Source organism: Neoarius graeffei, chromosome 2, assembly GCF_027579695.1.
Source record: "Neoarius graeffei isolate fNeoGra1 chromosome 2, fNeoGra1.pri, whole genome shotgun sequence".
NCBI classification, from domain to species: domain Eukaryota; kingdom Metazoa; phylum Chordata; class Actinopteri; order Siluriformes; family Ariidae; genus Neoarius; species Neoarius graeffei.
Window position 1 is genome coordinate 88773900 of NC_083570.1, and position 18639 is coordinate 88792538.

At 41.7% G+C, this 18639-nt stretch overlaps 1 protein-coding gene across 15 annotated transcripts in view; it reads right to left on the bottom strand.

Moving 5' to 3' along the window:
- Window positions 1-1051: 1051 nt before the first annotated feature.
- LOC132882001 (protocadherin gamma-A10-like) overlaps window positions 1052-18639 on the bottom strand; it is a 180925-nt gene continuing 163337 nt past the window's right edge. For all 15 annotated transcript variants that reach the window (XM_060915160.1, XM_060915162.1, XM_060915148.1 and 12 more), the window contains exons 3-4: window positions 11753-11850; window positions 1052-3597 (exon numbers count right to left, since the gene is read on the bottom strand). In XM_060915160.1, the coding sequence (XP_060771143.1) occupies window positions 3329-3597; window positions 11753-11850 (367 nt within the window). In that variant the 3' untranslated portion in view covers window positions 1052-3328. The remainder of the gene's footprint in view (window positions 3598-11752; window positions 11851-18639) is intronic.

Genomic DNA, 18639 nt, shown 5'->3' on the forward strand with positions numbered 1-18639 from the left:
ATGGAGGCTTACAACTTTTTTGTATGTGGCTGGGTAAAGGACCTCGGTATCAAGTCGCTGCCAAATGAATCCTGTATTGTTTTTGCCTGTGTAAGTATGTTTTTTTTTTAAGCTTTTCGTTCATGTCTTTACAATGAAGTGCTGCAAGTTGAAGTGTAAACAAACAACAGTTAGCTTGATTCTCACTTGTGTTGGCTCTTATCTCTCAGGTAAATCATTCACAAAGATCATCAGAAACCCCTTTAAAGATCTGGATCTTAGTTAAACAAGACGGAGAAGTGGTCACGGGGCATTGTAACTGTACGGCTGGGGAAGGATTTTGTCGTGACCTTCATGCATATGGACTTTGTGAGGAGTAAACAAAGAAACAGCTGGGGACTTTAGCGCTTTGTGAATAAAAAAGTACCGTAAAATAACGACACATAGCAAGAAAAGTAGTTGGAAAACACTAGGGATATAGCTGAGAAGGAAATACAAACCTTTCACCAAGTGATCACTGCAAACTCGAGCATGCTTCAACTCGGCTCCCTTCGATTTCACTGAGAGGTTCAAAAGCCACCTTTCTCGACTTCTTTTTGTGAAATCCTGTTTGTTCACCTTTTTTTATTAGTTCACGGGGAACCCTGAAGAAACTTATCAGTTTCACGATTTGATCGATTTGAACAACCTAAAACAACGCAAACGTAAGGCATTTTTCACGCAAGCAATGCACCTTCTCCGTACAAACGCTGTCAACTGAGCTTTGGTAGACCACCAGCTAAAGTTTTGAGTAACTAATGAGGCGAATGTGACAACACATGAAACCCAGCAATATATATATATATATATATATACTTCATCTGTTAGCACTGAGTTGACACATCCTACTGAAATACTCTAGCGATTTTTTTAGTAAAAGTATTTCTCTCGCATGTTAGGTTTTTCTTTGTAGCAGTGTTGGCACCTCTGAATGTCTGAGAACATTTTAACAATCCTAAGACATTCCTTATGTTAGTATTAGCTACATAAATAACATTAGCACAATATCAATGAACGCCAGTCAATAAAAGTGAACATTTTCAGAACTTTTATTTGAAATGTCAGTGTTCAAGAAATAAAACAGCAATATAAATATTAGCATATAAAATAAGTGTAACACTGAGGAGCAGGTGGGAGTATTAGCATTTTATAAGGATGACGTTAAAGTGGGTACAGAGCATTACACCATTGGCAGACACACGCGCGCGCACACACACACACACACACACACACACACACACACACACACACACAGATAATAATTATATTTGTTTCTTCATATAGACATTAAGAAGCAGTCTTGCACATATGCACAATAGAAATCTCAAAAGAAGAGCGAACTGATGGAGAATTAGGAAGGGCTTTTATTATTTAGTGTCTATTCGTTTAAGGGTGATGAGAGAGGAAGAGAAGGAGAGGAAAACACAAAAATATATATGCACAAACATCACAGGTTTCTAGACTACATTTGTTTCACCTTTTTAAAAGTTAATCTCTTTATTTACAGTTGAGTTAGTTGGCCTTCTTGTGCTAAATAACTATTTTTGCAACAGCAACAATTTGCATGATCATTTTCTTTATTTTTTATATATTTGTTTATTTTATTTTTTTCCCATTTTACTAAAAAACAACACTATGTAACATTCCAGTAGTAAGCCTGTGGTTCAGGCTCTGATTTAAAAAAAGAATTTCTTGTTTATTGTGTTTTATGTATTTCTCTGTATTGACTGTTTTCTATTTACAGCAGGCGAAGTTAATATTCATCAAATGAAGGAGTGTAGAAAATGAAATGAAATTAAAAAAAAGCTGAAAAGAGGAGGAATATAATTACAATTTGGTATTTTGGTAATTGGACGTATTGTTAATTTGTGCTGGCTACGCTGGCGCAAATTGTTACTCTCATTCAGGATCTTTCTACTTTATTATTCTTATTTACTATTCTCCTAATGTTTTTTAGGATACTATTTTCCCCTCAGTTTTCAACCAATCATCACCAAATTTCACATGCAGAATACCTCTGGGTTGAATTACATTGCTATGACTTTTGGTGCTGATCTGGATCACAGAACCAGGATGATCCATGAAAAACGGGCTTTTTTCCTCACTAAACATCATTCTCTATCTCTTATCGTTCCAGATCTATAGTGTACGGTGACGAGACGTCCTGGTTTGTAAGAGCTAGCGCAAATCACTGTGACTCTAGTTTCCATTCCCAAGTAATAAATCTGTGACTGCTCACTGCTGATTATTTTGAACAACTTCATTATTATGTACAGCATCCACTCACTGATTTCTTCACTATAAGCATCGTTTTCATGTTACTCTGCCAGAACAAAATACCTCCACAGTCAAGCTACGAAATTTGCATAAAAAGTTTGAACTTTAAGGTATGTGGGGTATGGGGCATTTTTTTTTCTGTTTATAGCTTTTGAGTCGTATTTTGTCTATGGAACTTCATCTCAAGGTGAAAGGAGTGCACTGAAGAGCACAACACACACACACACACACACACACACACACACACACTTTCCATGATGGGAGTCGAGCTTAAAAACTGAACAAGGCATCCAACTTTATCTCTCACTTTTGGGGATTTTTTTTTTTAAAAACAGGCGTGTAATGCATAGTTCTTCAAGTTAACATTTTATATGACGTTGAGCATCATGCAAAAATGATTATCTGTCTTATTCCAGCAAAGTCTCCCCAAATCAAAACCCTTATCCTGTGTTATATTTTCAAAAAGTCCATAATGGCAACCAAAGCACAGCATCAAAATCAAAACATGAGATATTTTACAAAACCTGTAGCAACATCTTTGCAGCTCAAAATGAAATGCCTCTAATACAAACCCAAGCACACTGTCATGATAGTTGCCACAGGTTACCCTTCTCCCTCTACTGTTATATACTGTAATGACTAGATTATACGTAAAAAGTTCTGTCCTTGAAAAGCTTAAAAAAATATCAACCAGCATCTGAGTTCACTCTCCCAACCTCAGGAACATTCAGATTGATAAGAAATCAAAAGGAAAAAAAAAAACTTCATCCCAATGTGAAACTATTGTACATAACTCCCTAATCCAGCCACAGGTGCTTATATTACACAGACGTCAGTGGTCGGATTGAAATGGATGAAAAATCAAGAAACAAAAAGATGGAGCTGCACACTGATTTCTTCTCATTCATTCTTCTTTCATACTTCTGAAACAGCAAGTGCACAAAAGCTCACCCAGAGTAGATATCCATCCCCTTGACCCTGACACCAAAAGCAAAACCTCATCCTACCCAGAACACCCTCTCCCTCTCTTTATTTATTTCTTCTCCTTCTTGGTGATCTTCTTCTTGCTAGCGGGCGTCTGGGCTTTGGGCGGCTCGACCTGGGCACTGGTGACCTGTGGAGCGGGCAGTGCCTGAGGAGGCTGCTGGGACTGCTGGGGGTTGGCACTGAGCGTGGCAGTGCTGCCTGGGATGTAGACGTTCTGTCGGTAGTCGGGAACATGCTGCAGGGTGAACTGGGGGCTGTAACGTGTGCTCAGGCCCATGGTGCCAGGACCCAGTGTGTTAGTTGCCTCACTCACTTCTGTAAAGGAAAGAGAAGGAAAACGAAGGGATTTTATTCAGTATGAAGGAGAAAACAGGTGGGTGTTTGAGTAGTGTGCGGGAAGGAATGGACTTCAAACTGGAATGTACTTGGGATATATAATTGGGATCATTACACAAACTAGCTCATAATATTGAAGTGTGTGTGTTGGGGAACAACATTATTTCCAAAATTTCCAAAAAAAAAAAACCCTGTTGTGGTAGCATAAGTATTCACCCCCATTCCTGTGAAACCCTTTTGGTGCAATTTTGGTGCAACCCAGTTACCATCAGAAAAAAAATCACATGATTTGTTGAAAGGAGTTGGTGTAGTTTCTTGACATACTACTTCTTTCAGCTACTCCTGTACATTAGGGATTGCCACAGTGGACCTGTTCTGCATATTTGATTGGGCATAAGTTGTACACCGGATACCCTTCCTGATGCAACCCTCAACAATCTATCTGGGCTTGAGACTAAGTATGCACTGGCTTATACAACCCCAGTGGCTGAGTATATTTACCTAATCTACATGTCCTCTGGGGAAACCAGAGGAAACCCTCACAGACACAAGAAGAACATGCAAACTCGATACAGAAAGCCCCCCCGATCAGCTGTGAGGTTCAAACCCGGAACCTTCTTGCCGTGAGGCGACAGTGCTAACCACTACACCACTGTGCCGCTCCCTTTGACATACTATACAACCCTAATTAAGCACATTTCAGTTCTAGGTTGTAATGTGACAATATGTTGAAACATTCAAGGGGGATGAGTACTTAAAGGAGAACTAAAGTCATTTTTAAACTTGCTTGATTTCTTAATTAACGTGTTATTCAGTTACGTTTTCGGTTTTAGTAACCTTATATCGTGACTCATATTGGCAACTAATTGCAATTAAATATTATACTTATCGGCCTATTAAATTTTTACCCATGTTTAATTTAGTTCGTTTAGTCCACGGTAGGCATCACTTATCTGCGTGATCTTCACAAGACTTTTGCGAGACTTCGAAACGTGAAGTGTCAGCCAGGTGTCAGTGCCACCATTTTGAAAACTGTTTTCCAAACGAAATATTGCACAAAAACGAGTTTAAATGACGATTACTGCCTACTTTTTTCAAACTTTCCTGATTGCTATCAAAACAAACAAAACTTCTGGCTTGATTACGTCAGCATTCGAAAGAGGGCGCGTGCGTCTTTTGACAACGTTGGCAGATGTTGGTCACTTTGATTTCCGCTGTACGTTTTACTTCCGTCCTACGATGTCTCGCACAGGTCTCAACGAATCTCGTTTACAGCCATCGCTTTGCCATATGGACTGATATATTACAGAGCATATTTCAAACACTCATAACTTGCTATAGCAGTGACAAAATAGCGATCAAAAATGCATTCCTATATGTAATAATATGAGAGAAATAGAATTTTGATGATAAAAAAAATTTGCCTTCAGTTCTCCTTTAAACCACAGATTGCACATTTTCATGTAAACCTGACTCCAAAATGCCTCCTGAATTATTTTGTTTTAGTCATTTACTAATTCCCACTCACTTGCCACTTCTCCCCGATCACACACAGCTCCCAACCAAGCAGCTGAACACACACACACAGAGGAAAATGCTATCTACCCTCTTCCACATCCATGATCTCACAGATGCCTATTGGCCCTTTTCCACTACCCTTTTTCAGCTCACTTCAGCCCGACATGGCTCGCGTTTCGACTACCTCAGAACAGCACGACTCAGCTCGCTTCAGCCCTGCTTAGCACCCAAAACTCGCACGGTTTTGGAGTGGGGCTGAAGCGAGCCAAACCGAGCCGAGTGGGGCTAGGGGCGTGAGCAGACACTCCCCTGTGCACTGATTGGTGAGGAGGAGTGTCCTCACATGCCCACACACGCCCCGCGAGCACGCTGGGATCTGTAAACACCGTAAACCCGGAAGAAGAATAATTACGAATTACGAGAATTTCTGAAGCCTTATGCGCCTCGCCTCATCTATACGCTCTTGCCAGTATCTGTTGGCGTTGTCGGTGACAACAAGCCACAGCACCAAGAGCAGCAACACTAACGACTCCATGTCCTCCATGTTTATTGTTTACTATCCGGGTCGTGAGACTACCGCTTAAAAGATCACTGATGTCACTGTTTGCGCCGCTTAACGACATCACGTGACGTCCACCCACTTTCGCTAACTCCACCCAATGTGTCCACCCACTTCCAGCCAGCACGGTTCAGCGCGGTTGTAGTCGAAATGCAACTCCAATGGCCCCGCTCAGCTCGACTCAGCCCAACTCGGCATGGCACGGCTCAGCCTGACTCAGCCGCGTTTGTAGTGGAAAAGCGGCATATGATTGGTTAGCATCACTCTGATTGCCGAGGGGAAGAGTAAGGCCACTCCTCACACTCAGAGATCACGGGGAGTTGTACTCTCGCTCAGCCATGGCAGAACGACCCTTTTAAAGGCTTATTTTACAGCTGAATGGAAAGTCTTCTAGCAACTGGTATAGTCTGTGAAAATATTCCCAGCTTCATATTTATTTATACCATTACAACAAACCATAACTGGATCAAAACTAGAGATCAATACACTGAAGGCAAGAACTTTTAATGCATGGCTGCGTTTGAGAACATTCGCATGTACGTGTTTATGTGGATCTGTTCTCTCTTCTGTTTGTGTCAGTATGATGGAGTACTTGGCTCATAACTCTCTCATCCTGCGCAAAGCTGAACCAGAAAGAACGAAACCCTCCCCCAAGCTCAAGCATGCCCGGTTATTCTCAGAACACACACACATACAAATGATGCAAAACAACAACAACAACACTAAATTCTGTTCAAGCCCCTGACATGTTTAGGACTCAGAGTTGCGTTTACATCAGCACCTTTCTTCTAACAGAGCTCTTATTGTGGATATCAGGTTACCTCTACGTCCCCCTCCCCCCACACCTCCTCTCTCCCTTTTCCTCTCTCTGACACTCTGGCTCATGTCTTCCCCACACAAAACTGTGTTCATGGAAACTCTAGAGGCCAAGCAGGCTTTGCTGGAGGAGAACAGTGAGGCAATAACAATGGAAATAATGAGCACTGCTCCTTCTCCCTGACTCACATTACTTGGCATTCTTACTGCAGTCCATAACGCTAAACAAAACAGCTGGGGTACATTTCGCATCTCCGAGATAATCCTTTAGTTATTCTCCACAAAAGAAATATTTATTGAATCAGTTTTGAACAGTGATGCAAATTATGACAAACTTTCACCAATAGCGATGCTTTCTGTACATGTTAGACCCAATTTATCCATAAAACATGAACTAAATGACTCCCACCCCTCCCCCCACATTATTGGAAATCTTCGACTACTGATTCATACCGTACATTCAACTTGAATAAACATGAAGTGATTCAGTCTAGGTGGTGTAGTGGTTAGCACTGTTGCTTCACAGCAAGAAGGTTCTGGGGTCAAGCCCAGTGGCCGGCGAGGGCCTTTCTGTGTGGAGTTTGCATGTTCTCCCAGTGTCCGCGTGGGTTTCCTCCGGGTGCTCCAGTTTCCCCCACAGTCCAAAGACATGCAGGTTAGGCTAATCGGTGGCTCTAAATTGACCGTAGGTGTGAATGTGAGTGTGAATGGTTGTTTGTCTCTATGTGTCAGCTCTGTGATGACCTGGTGACTTGTCCAGGGTGTACCCCGCCTCTCGCCCATAGGCAGCTGGGATAGGCTCCAACTTGCCTGCGACCCTGTACAGGATAAGCGGCTATGGATAATGGATGGATGATTCAGTCTAACAATCTGTTTTTTGGGGCTTATTCTATTAACTGTTATAAAATCAATTGCATAGAAAGTCCATTTTCTGTATTATGTGAAATTTCGGTCATAAAAATCTTTTTTTTAAAAATCTGTCCCAATGTTCTTGTCAACTCTGTTATAAAACTGCATAAAATCCACAAAGACTTTTCATAATACGCATGACACTTGCACCGAGAGATGTCACTTCTTCTGGCGGGAAACTTCAGAAAGGCAGTGAGGTATGTTATGTTTCTTCTCTCATTAATTTGAACAAAATGTTGAGGATACACCAACAGTAGATTAATTATTCGTCAAATCTGTTATTGGGATATTGGAGTGACTCTCTCATTCATTTTTTTTTTAAAACAATAATATGATTAAAATCCATAAATTTCTCTTCTTATACATGCCATGTGGTAGCTAGTTTGAGGTTAGCATGTGGAGTTAAGACACAAAATGGTGGAAAATGTCAACTCTGTTATCGTCAGTTCCGTTAATGGATTGCCCAGTTTGAGGTTAACAGAGTTGACAATTACTATTTTTTTGTTTTCTTTCAACACTTGAAATGTACCCACAATTATAGAATGGGCCATATACAATCAAGAATGAAAGTTAAACATAATAAAACAACTAAAATCACTCAGGCCTGGGTGTGACACAAACAGAGGAGCTGGAATTGCTGAAGTGTGCAATAATGACAGTAGGACACAGCAGCAATGTTAGCTTTCACTCAGACTTGAAGATACTGTTCAAGTGTAATGCGTACCGTAGCTTAAAAAAAGGTCAGCAAAACAAGTAAAGCCTCAACTTTTCATTTGGTGGATGCAGGCTTGTAGTACTCGAGTCCAGGACTCGGACTCGAGTCCGACTTGTGCCCTAATTTTAAGGACTCGTGACTTGACCTGGACTTGAGCACTGATGACTCAGACTTGGACTCGTGCATTAACTGCATTCAGACTCGTAAATCGGAAACGAGGACTCGGATTTTTTCTTTATTTTTTGGACCATGCCATAACATATTTGGCATAAGATATTTATACCTATGTTATTGTGGGCAGCACGGTGGTGTAAGTGGTTAGCACGGTCGCCTCACAGCAAGAAGGTTCTGGGTTCGAGCCCAGTGGCCGGCGGTGGCCTTTCTGTGTGGAGTTTGCATGTTCTCCCCGTGTCTGCGTGGGTTTCCTCTGGGTGTTCCAGTTTCCCACACAGTTCAAAGACGTGGTTAGGTTAATAGCAAGGCACCTAACTCCCAGTTGCTCCCTGGGTGCTGTTAGCATGGCTGCCCACTGCTCTGGGTATGTGTGTGTGTGTGTGTGCTCATTGCTTGCATGTGTGTGTTCACTGCTTCAGATGGGTTAAATGCAGAGAGGAATTTCACAAGCGTGTGATGAATAAAGTTCTTCTTCTTAACTTTTATACTAATTTCGTGCAAGAGAACGCACATTCACCTGTTCATATGCCATGTTCAGGAACAAACTAACGTTAATGGCACTAAAATTCCTGGAGAGAAGCCCCTAGTATTGTCCGCTTTGCTTATACAGACTTCTCGTGTGGTGGGAAAAAAATGCACTGTTGTGTGTTCCATATGTAGAAGAACTATCGAACAGACAACGGGGACAACCTCGAACTTCAATCGTCATTTGGCAAGACTCCGCCCAGAAAAAGAAGTGACACACTATGTTCATTGCTCTGTTGATAGCGGGGTTTGCTTGCTGAGCGATGAACTAGCTAGTGTTAACCCTCTGTTGATAGTGGGCGGGGCTTGCTGAGCGATGAACAAGCTTTTTATCTGTAGCCTATTAACTAAAACGGGGCAGTCAAGCAGGAATGTTCGTCCAACACAGTAGCAGAGACGCTTTCACATAAACGCAGCAACAGCCACCGTCAAATGGTGCAGTTGGAGTCTTGTTCTCAGACTCGACTCAGATCAATGGTGGACTCGACTCGGACTCGACTCTAAATTTTTTTAATGACTTGAACTCGACTCGGACTTGAACACTGGGGACTCAAGACTGGACTCAGACTCGAGGTTTCGTGATTTGACTACAACACTGGGTGGATGTGTTTAAACCTAATGCACTGCCTGCTGCACAACACACACTGTCCAAGGTGTGATCTGGTTGATGGTAGAATAATAAGTTCAATTTAATAATAAGTTCATTTATATAGCGCCTTTCTCAAAACCCAAGGTCGCTTTACAATTATAGGGACGAAAAAAAAAGTCCACCAAGTAAAGGTCAGGATGTCATTCCAATGGTGTAGTAGCCACAGTCCTACCAAAAGGTGCACGACAACAAGTCCCACACCTCCAGCACAGCCACTGCAACAGCACCGCGCAACATCGCCTGGAACACCACGCCATGGATCCACAAAGCGAGCACAGACGCACCACCACGTCAAGCGCTGGTATGTCCCAAACCGCCTGCACAGCCGCCGCGACGCCACCGAGCAACATTACTCGGAACATCACACCAAGCACTAAAGCACCGCTGCACAGAGCACTGGACAACCACGATGTTAAAATGAGCAACAAGCTCACTGCAGTCCATAAATAGGAGCACAGGCATCACCCACGGCAAACCAAGGCCCGGAGGGAACCGACGCCCAAAACTGGGTCTGGAGCTACACAACAACTGGCGGACAAAAACACTCAAACAAAAACAAACATCAAACTACACAAACACAAAAAAACAAAAGAGAAAATAAAATAAACATAAAATACAAAGCTCCGGTGAGAAGCGGCAGCCAGAATGCGCATGGCGTACTCTCAACCGGAAATGGAAATGAAAAAAAAATGTTTTTATTACACAGATTTAAACTGGCCTGCACAGATGACAGACAAACTTTTTTAGAATCAGGAACAACTGACACATCCATGCAAAATGATATGGAGTACAAAGTTATCGTACAACTCTCCAGTCACCTCTTTGTTAAACATATCCAGAAAATAAAAGATAAATATGCAGTGCTGTGAGGACAGAACACTACGGCTTATGGATGAAACTGTAGCTAATGTAGCTGACTTTTCATGAGGGTGCAAATATGACGTGCTTCATCAGAAACTTTTTTAGATGTGGAAAATAATCAGAAACTCATTCTCTCTCCTTAATCTACGTATATTTATACATGTGATGAGCTAACTAGCTCAATATGCGTTACTATGTTAGATTAGCGACCACATTTTAGTCTTGTGTATTAGGGTTTCTGTTCACCAAAACACAGGACTGGTCAGCGCAGTCAAGTTTTTACTTTTTGAAATCATCCAATAATTGACTGATAAATCAAATTATTCTATCCACATTCACTGGATATGAGCAATCGCATGCTCTGATTGGCTTCTCTACTACTAGGATATCAGCTCGTATACTGTGAGTAGAGAAAAACAAAATGGCGGAGCGTGTTGCTGAACCAACCAAGAATGAAATAAAAACTACTTGAAAACAAAGCTCCAAAAAAAGCAACAAAATATGGAATGAAAGTATTTGATGGTAAGAACGTATCTTTTTTTATTTTTCAAGAATTATTATTATAGCATTTTCCACAAATTGTTACGGTCATTTCGCCGGTTTGTTTACATTCTAAGTGGAAATTATTTTGTCAGACGTTTTTTAGAAAGTTTTTCATCTCATCTCATTATCTCTAGCCGCTTTATCCTGTTCTACAGGGTCGCAGGCAAGCTGGAGCCTATCCCAGCTGACTACGGGCGAGAGGTAGAAAGTTTTTATTTATTGAATTTGCAAAAAAAATTATCTGTTTCTCAAAATACAGTGAATGTGGATAGAATAAATAATTATACTGTTTTCCTGCTGGTTTGTGTTACTAATGGGTGTTAAATGACTAGAGTAAGCTGTATAGAACTTTTACTCCCATACAATAAGCAACACAATAATAATCTGTATCCATGTGGGAAGTGAAAGACTGTGTGGAACAGAAATAAGATTCTGTGCATCAGTGGTCTAAAAAAAATAAATAAATCCTCAACAACGCTGATGAGCACAGAGCGGGCATTATCAGCGAGCCTGCGCAGCTGCTGTCGCTTCCAGCAAACACAAAATGCCAGAGTGGAGAGATGTAAGACTCATTATTCAATTTAGAGCGATCTCAGGGAGAAAAGAAAAGTGTAAGGGTGTGTGTGTGGGGAAAGTAATTTAAAAAATCCATTTTATATGAACAATCATTTTAATGTGATATGTACAGGGGAGTGAGATAAAGGAGGCTGTGGAAGTTTTGAGAAGCTCTCGATATGTTTTGTCATTTTCATTTTTACTATATGATTATATGGAAAGTTTGAGAGAGAGAGAGAGAGAGAGAGAGAGAGAGAGACAGACAGACAATGGAGTAGGTGTGTGTGTCATAAATAGGTGTGGTTCTGACCATTTGCGGCGGCCATTAGCGCCTGGAGCTGCTCAGCCTCGGTTGGGGGGTTTGGCCAAGGTCCGGTTCCCATGGCGACCTCTGGAGTGGCAGTGGCTCTGTGGGAGAGACAGAGGGAGAAAGAGGAGTGAGAAAGCCAGAAGCCATTTTGTTCTCCTTTTCCCTAAACAGCACAGCTGCATGCATGCTCTGTACAGGCGTCTGTGCGTCTTAAAATTTTTTATTTTTATTTTTTTTGGTTCTGTAACAAGACCTGACATGCATGACCTTGAGGAGCAAAACAGGGCACATTACAGCTACTGTGTTTATTCCTTTTCTCTATTTTTCAGACACACACACACACACACACAAAAAAAGCACATCTCTGTATAGTCCTATAGTCAGATGCACATATACACTATGCACTCAATTGTCGTTTTAAGGACAGACCTTGTCACGAAGTAGCCAGATGTAGAACTAGATATGCGGGTTTAATAACAGAAGTAACAGAGGGTTTGGAAACAGAAAACACTGATCACTAGGACTGACACTGTTCACTGCGTTACACTGCTACCTTAAATCCACTAAGATACCTTCAAACTGCGACCTTAAAATCACTGCAAATGGTGTGAAACTCTTTTAGTTAGTCGACTACTACTACTAATAATAATAACAACAATATCAACTGTGAGCTACTGCTCACTTACGCATCCCCCCGCTCTCGCTTATATCAGAATGCAAGCAACCGAAGGACTAGGACACTTATTATGAATGTTGACTTCAACAAATAATGAACCCTGAAACAAGTAAGTAAAGAGCAGTGTCTCTCCCCAGGGATTTCAAATAGCATCCTGGTAAACTGTCATTTTGAAATAGCACTTTGCTTCTTGAAATAGCGTCAAAATCCACCCTATATGTTTCGTAAATACATTCAGTCGGTAAACAGGAAGTTGACGTGGGCATAGAATGGTATAGAACACCAAGCTGAAGCTCGGTACCAAATACCAAGCAGTTGTGATTTGTAGTTGCTGTGAAAAGTGTTACAAAAATTTTGTAAATCCATGCTATACGTTTCGTAAATACATTCAGCTGGTAAACAGGAAGTTGATGTGCAACAGACCTGAAAACGGTATACATGGTATAGAACCCCAAGCTGAAGTTGGGTACCAAGTTTCTCAGCAACCAATTTGTGGCTGCTGAGAAAAAGGGTGTTTTCGGACGGATGGAGATACGGATGAATGGATAGACAGAGGTAAACCAGTATACCCCCCCCTTCAGAGCAGGGGTATAATAATTATAATAATAATAATAATTAAACTCTCTAAATATTTTACCATTTGAATGAACTGTCTGAGACGATGGAATAAAGTCATTCTTTAAAGTGTATGACTATATTGTTGATTTATATTGACTTTAATCTTTGTTATTTTTGTGCACTTCTGTCCACTGTTTCCCAAATCAGTAAAGCACAACCAACAGTCTGTGGTGAAAACCCACACACTTAGACTGGCAGATCTGTTGTCAGTAATGCTACATAGCTTTTACCCTGTAATTAGTGTGTGTGTGTTGAAATGTGTAAGGGGGTAGTCTGACTATAGCCACTACTCCAGACTGGACCACACCACTGTCTCCTACATATACCATTACAAAACAATGTCACACACACACACATTGATGCTGCCCTGAACCATGCTATGTCGTAAAGTAAAAAGTTAATGAGACCAGAAACAGAGAGGTAACAGCTGCCTAAAAGTAGACCCCCCCCCCCCCCACACACACACACAAATACAAACACTGATCATTTCCATCTGGGCTGAGCTGAGCTTCAAAGGTTTGTTTTTTAAACCCAATTTGCATCTATAGAGAACAAACGCAAAAGTAGGTCGGATCTCTGTAACACCTCGTTAGAGAAGGCTAACACACGTTAAGAAATTATCGACCCAATCTTCAGTCTTCATTGATAATGCTTGTCCTGATTATTAGCAGAAAGAGAATTAGCACTGTAGGCGATTTTTTTGTTACTGTTGCTACCTGACATACAGAATCTCTCAAGCTTTAAACAACATTAAAGTGATTAAAGCTCCCATGCAGTTTCACTGTAACCAGATGCACTTAATGACACAATTAGGATTTACAAAGGAAGAGAGAAAACTTTCTCACAATCTGTATTAATTACATAAATACAGAGCAAATAGCTCTTAAAGTCTGGAGCACTACCGGTGGCATAGTAGCCTCTTTTCTCTTTTCCTGTAGTTTAAGTAAATTTGCCGTACACAAAAAACAGTGCCGAGTTTCCCAAAAGCATCATCGTTAAATGGTAGAGCAAGCAGCACAATGAACGCTGTCTCTCCTAGTTAAGATGCTTTTGGGAAACCCACCCCAGACTAGTAAGAAGAAGAAGAAGAACTTGTTGGGAGGAAAGGTGCATGATAAGTTAACTTGGAAGAAAAGAGGAGAAGGAGCTTTGGAGACGGTGGCACTGAAAGACCTTCCCCCAAGTCCTAGACACCCACTACCTTTTTTTTCCTTTTCTTTTTCCAATATCAGTGCACCTGGGAGTTGGAGCAGAGTGTAGAGCTGTAGGAGAGACGAGGGGGTTGGAATGAATAAGGACTCAAGAAGCTAAATTTTGAATATGTGTTTTGAATCTATTTAGGGTTTTACCAGTAAAGCTGAGGAAGAAGGAATTACAGTGATCTCAGCATAAAGTTAGAAAAGCACGCATTTAACAGCACCATAAAGCACCATCTCATCTCATCTCATCTCATTATCTGTAGCCGCTTTATCCTGTTCTACAGGGTCGCAGGCAAGCTGGAGCCTATCCCAGCTGACTATGGGCGAAAGGCGGGGTACACCCTGGACAAGTCGCCAGGTCATCACAGGGCTGACACATAGACACAGACAACCATTCACACTCACATTCACACCTACGGCCAATTTAGAGCCACCAGTTAACCTAACCTGCATGTCTTTGGACTGTGGGGGGAAACCGGAGCACCCGGAGGAAACCCACGCGGACACGGGGAGAACATGCAAACTCCGCAGACAGAAAGGCCCTCGCCGGCCACGGGGCTCAAACCCGGACCTTCTTGCTGTGAGGCGCGACAGCGCTAACCACTACACCACCGTGCCGCCGAATTTGGAACGTTCAAGTTATAAATAGAAGTTTAGAGTTTGGGTTTGGAGTTCAGCAGTCTGGTGACCCAGGGGAAAAGCTGTTACAGAATCTGGTGGTCCTACACCTAATGCTGTGGAACCTCTTTCCAGAGGCCAGAGGGGAGAACAGTCCATAGTGAGGGTGTGAGGGGCCACTGATGATGTTTCTGGCTCGAGACATGCAACACCTTGGTGCAATGTCCTGAATGGAGGGAAGAGAAGTCCCAATGATTTTCCTCACCACTCTCCTCACATTCTTCCAGTCCGAGGCACTGCAGCCTCCACACCACACAGAGATGCAGCTGGTTAGAACGCTCTCTATGGTGCTTCTGTAGAATGTAGTGAGGATGGGCAGGGGCAGGTGGGCTCTTTTCATCCTACGCAGGAAGTGCAGACATTGCTGTGCCTTCCTGACCAGTTTATTTAAGGAGTTTGTGTTTGTTCTCTCTCTCTCAGCAAACATGGCTTATCTTTGGAGCTCATTAGATTAGTTAAGCTATCCAAGAAAGATGAAGACATATCAACATTGGCAAATAATAGTAAAGAACTCTGCTTCAGACTTTATAGCAAATCTTATTTTGTTTATATCCACGTTTCGAGACATGGAGATCATGGCAGAAGACAAAAGGATGTAATTTGTCTGAGAAACACACAGTGATCCCTGTGGTGAAGGAGATGGGTTCGTGCCTGCCCTTCAGGTCTCTCAAGCTGTACAAAGCATGATTACTCAACAATGATAAGGCAAAAAAAGCCACGATTACTATACTTTAACTGCAGGTAGATTCATTATCTCATACTTGTGATCTCATCATACTGTAACTATATGTAATTACAGAATAGCAGAGCTTCTTCTATATAATCTCCTAAAATTAAGTTTATAATGTCCCTTCACTTATACACTTCCCATTCACATATTTATTTTAACAACAACAACAACAAAAAAACCCTGCACACGCTAGCAATTTAAGCTATGAAGATTAAACGTATTCATGGGAGACATCTTTGTGCTGAGTCTCTGATCCCTCTCAGTCCTGCCTGGATCTCACGGGATCTCACTTCCTGCTTTATACAAGCCCAAAGGCCAGAAAGCAGATCTACAATGTCACATTACACTCTCTGGGGAATCAGAAGACTATTAGCCACAGCAGCAGATGACTTCATGATGATGCCTCGAGTAAGAAGAACAAAATAGAGTTCGTGCCTTCTTATGATGTCTGAGAATATGGTGAGAAAGAGTAATGAAAAGACCAGCAAAGGAATGCACAACTAGGGTTGAAAGTTCAACACAGCATGGAAAAAATGTAACGAGTTACAAGAAAAAAGGGAATGAAAAACAGTCTGCAAGAGAAGATTCTGGATTGGAGGAGAGTGGGAGTGAGAGGGGAGTGACAGGAGAAGAGAGTGAGAGGAGAGAAAAGGTGAGTGAGAGGAGAAGTAAGTGAGAGGTGAGTATGAGGAGAGGACAGTGAGTGAGGAAACGTGAGTGAGAGGAGAGAAGAGGACAGTGACAGGAGAGTGAAAGAAGAGGAGAGTGAGAGGAGAGAAGCGGAAGAAGAGAGGAGAGGTGAGGTGAGTGAGAGGAGCGGAGAAGAAGACCAGACGAGAGTAGGAGGTGCTGCCAAGCACAGAAAGCGTGCCAGAGCCAGAGTGAAGGAACGCAGGATACGAGGACAGAAACTGCTCCTAAGGAACAGACTCAGAGCAGAGACCCCCGATCTTTACGTACTAAACTGCAGCATTAGATAAACCAGACCTTCCCACATCCCTGTGACTGCTTTATAAACACAAGTTCACAAAAAGACTGAGATCAGATCACTGCACAGGTACAAAATAAACAGAAGCAGCTTCAGGGATAAATTAGGGATAAAATTAGCTCATGTTTAAAATCTTTAATTTTCTGTGAAGCTGCTTTGCAACAATGTCTGTGGTTCAAAAGCGCTATACAAATAAACTGACTTGACTTCATACTTGACCCGGGACAAGCATATTCCCTGAGTGTGGGACAGATGACTCAGGGCTTATCATCACTTCTTAGTTATTGTGTCTGTTGGGGAACGTAAGATGCTTTATTTGTCCCCTAATTAGCTTTACAGTCTTATGAAGGGAAATAGCACTTCCTTTGGTCAGCATTATCATATCCTGTGGTTAGATAAGCACTTCCTGTGGTAAAGGCTATGGGATGTGGATTCAAGTCCAGAGAGAGAGGAAATACAGCCAAAACACACACACACACACACACACACACACACACAGTATTCAAATGTACCCAAGCGAGTTCTAAAGTGCAAAATTTGTCATGCATAATGATCTACATTATAATGCATTCTTTGAAACATGAAATGGTTGAAAAAGTCCTGAAAAATTGCAAATTTATTTCCATAGAATACTTCAGGAATGTTATTGTGTTTTGAAAACATTTTTACCTTTAATAACATACACACACTGGGGAAAGTAGGTGTGTGTGTGTGCAAAAGTTTTCCTGAGGCCAAACCTAACTACAAATTCCTGTGAGAATATACAGTGCTCAGCGTAAATGAGTACACCTCCTTTGAAAAGTAATATTTTAAACAATATCTCAATGAACACAAACAATTTCCAAAATGTTGACAAGACAAAGTTTAATATAACATCTGTTTAACTTTTACGGGAAAAAGTAAGGTTGATAATATAACTTAGATTACACATTTTTCAGTTTTACTCAAATTAGGGTGGTGCAAAAATGAGTACACCCCACAACAAAAACGACTACATCTAGTACTTTGTATGGCCTCCATGATTTTTAATGACGGCACCAAGTCTTCTAGGCATGGAATGAACAAGCTGGCGACATTTTGCAACATCAATCTTTTTCCATTCTTCAACAATGACCTCTTTTAGTGACTGGATGCTGGATGGAGAGTGATGCTCAACTTGTCTCTTCAGAATTCCCCATAGGTGTTCGATTGGGTTCAGATCAGGAGACATACTTGGCCACTGAATCACTTTCACCCTGTTCTTCTTCAGAAATCCAACAGTGGCCTTAGATGTGCGTTTAGTCATGTTGGAAAAGTGCACGACGACCAAGGGCACGGAGTGATGGTAGCATCTTCTCTTTCAGTATAGAGCAATACATCTGTGAATTCATGATGCCATCAATGAAATGCAGCTCCCCGACACCAGCAGCACTCATGCAGCTCCACATAAGGACACTGCCACCACCATGTTTCACTGTAGACACCATGCCCTTTTTTTGTATTCCTCACCTTTGCGATGCCATACAGTTTTGAAGCCATCAGTTCCAAAAACATTTATCTTGGTCTCATCACTCCAGAGTATAGAGTCCCAGTAGTCTTCATCTTTGTCAGCATGGGCCCTGGCAAACTCTAGGCGGGCTTTTTTGTGCCTGGGCTTTAGGAGAGGCTTCTTTCATGGACGGCATCCATGCATGCCATTCCTCTGCAGTGTATGCCGTATTGTGTCACGGGAAATAGTCACCCCAGGTTGGCTTTCTACTTCTTTAGATAACTGCAGTGAACTTGCATGCCGATTTTCTTCAACCTTCTCATCAGAAGACGCACCTGTCGAGGTGTTAACTTCCGTGGACAACCTGGACGTCTCTGTGAGATGGTTGCAGTTCCATCTTTCTTAAATTTTTGTACCACTTTTGCTACAGTATTCTGACTGATAAGTAAAGCTTTGCTGATCTTCTTGTAGCCTTCACCTTTGTGGTGTAAATAAATTATTTTCTTTGGGGAATTCTGAAGAGACAAGTT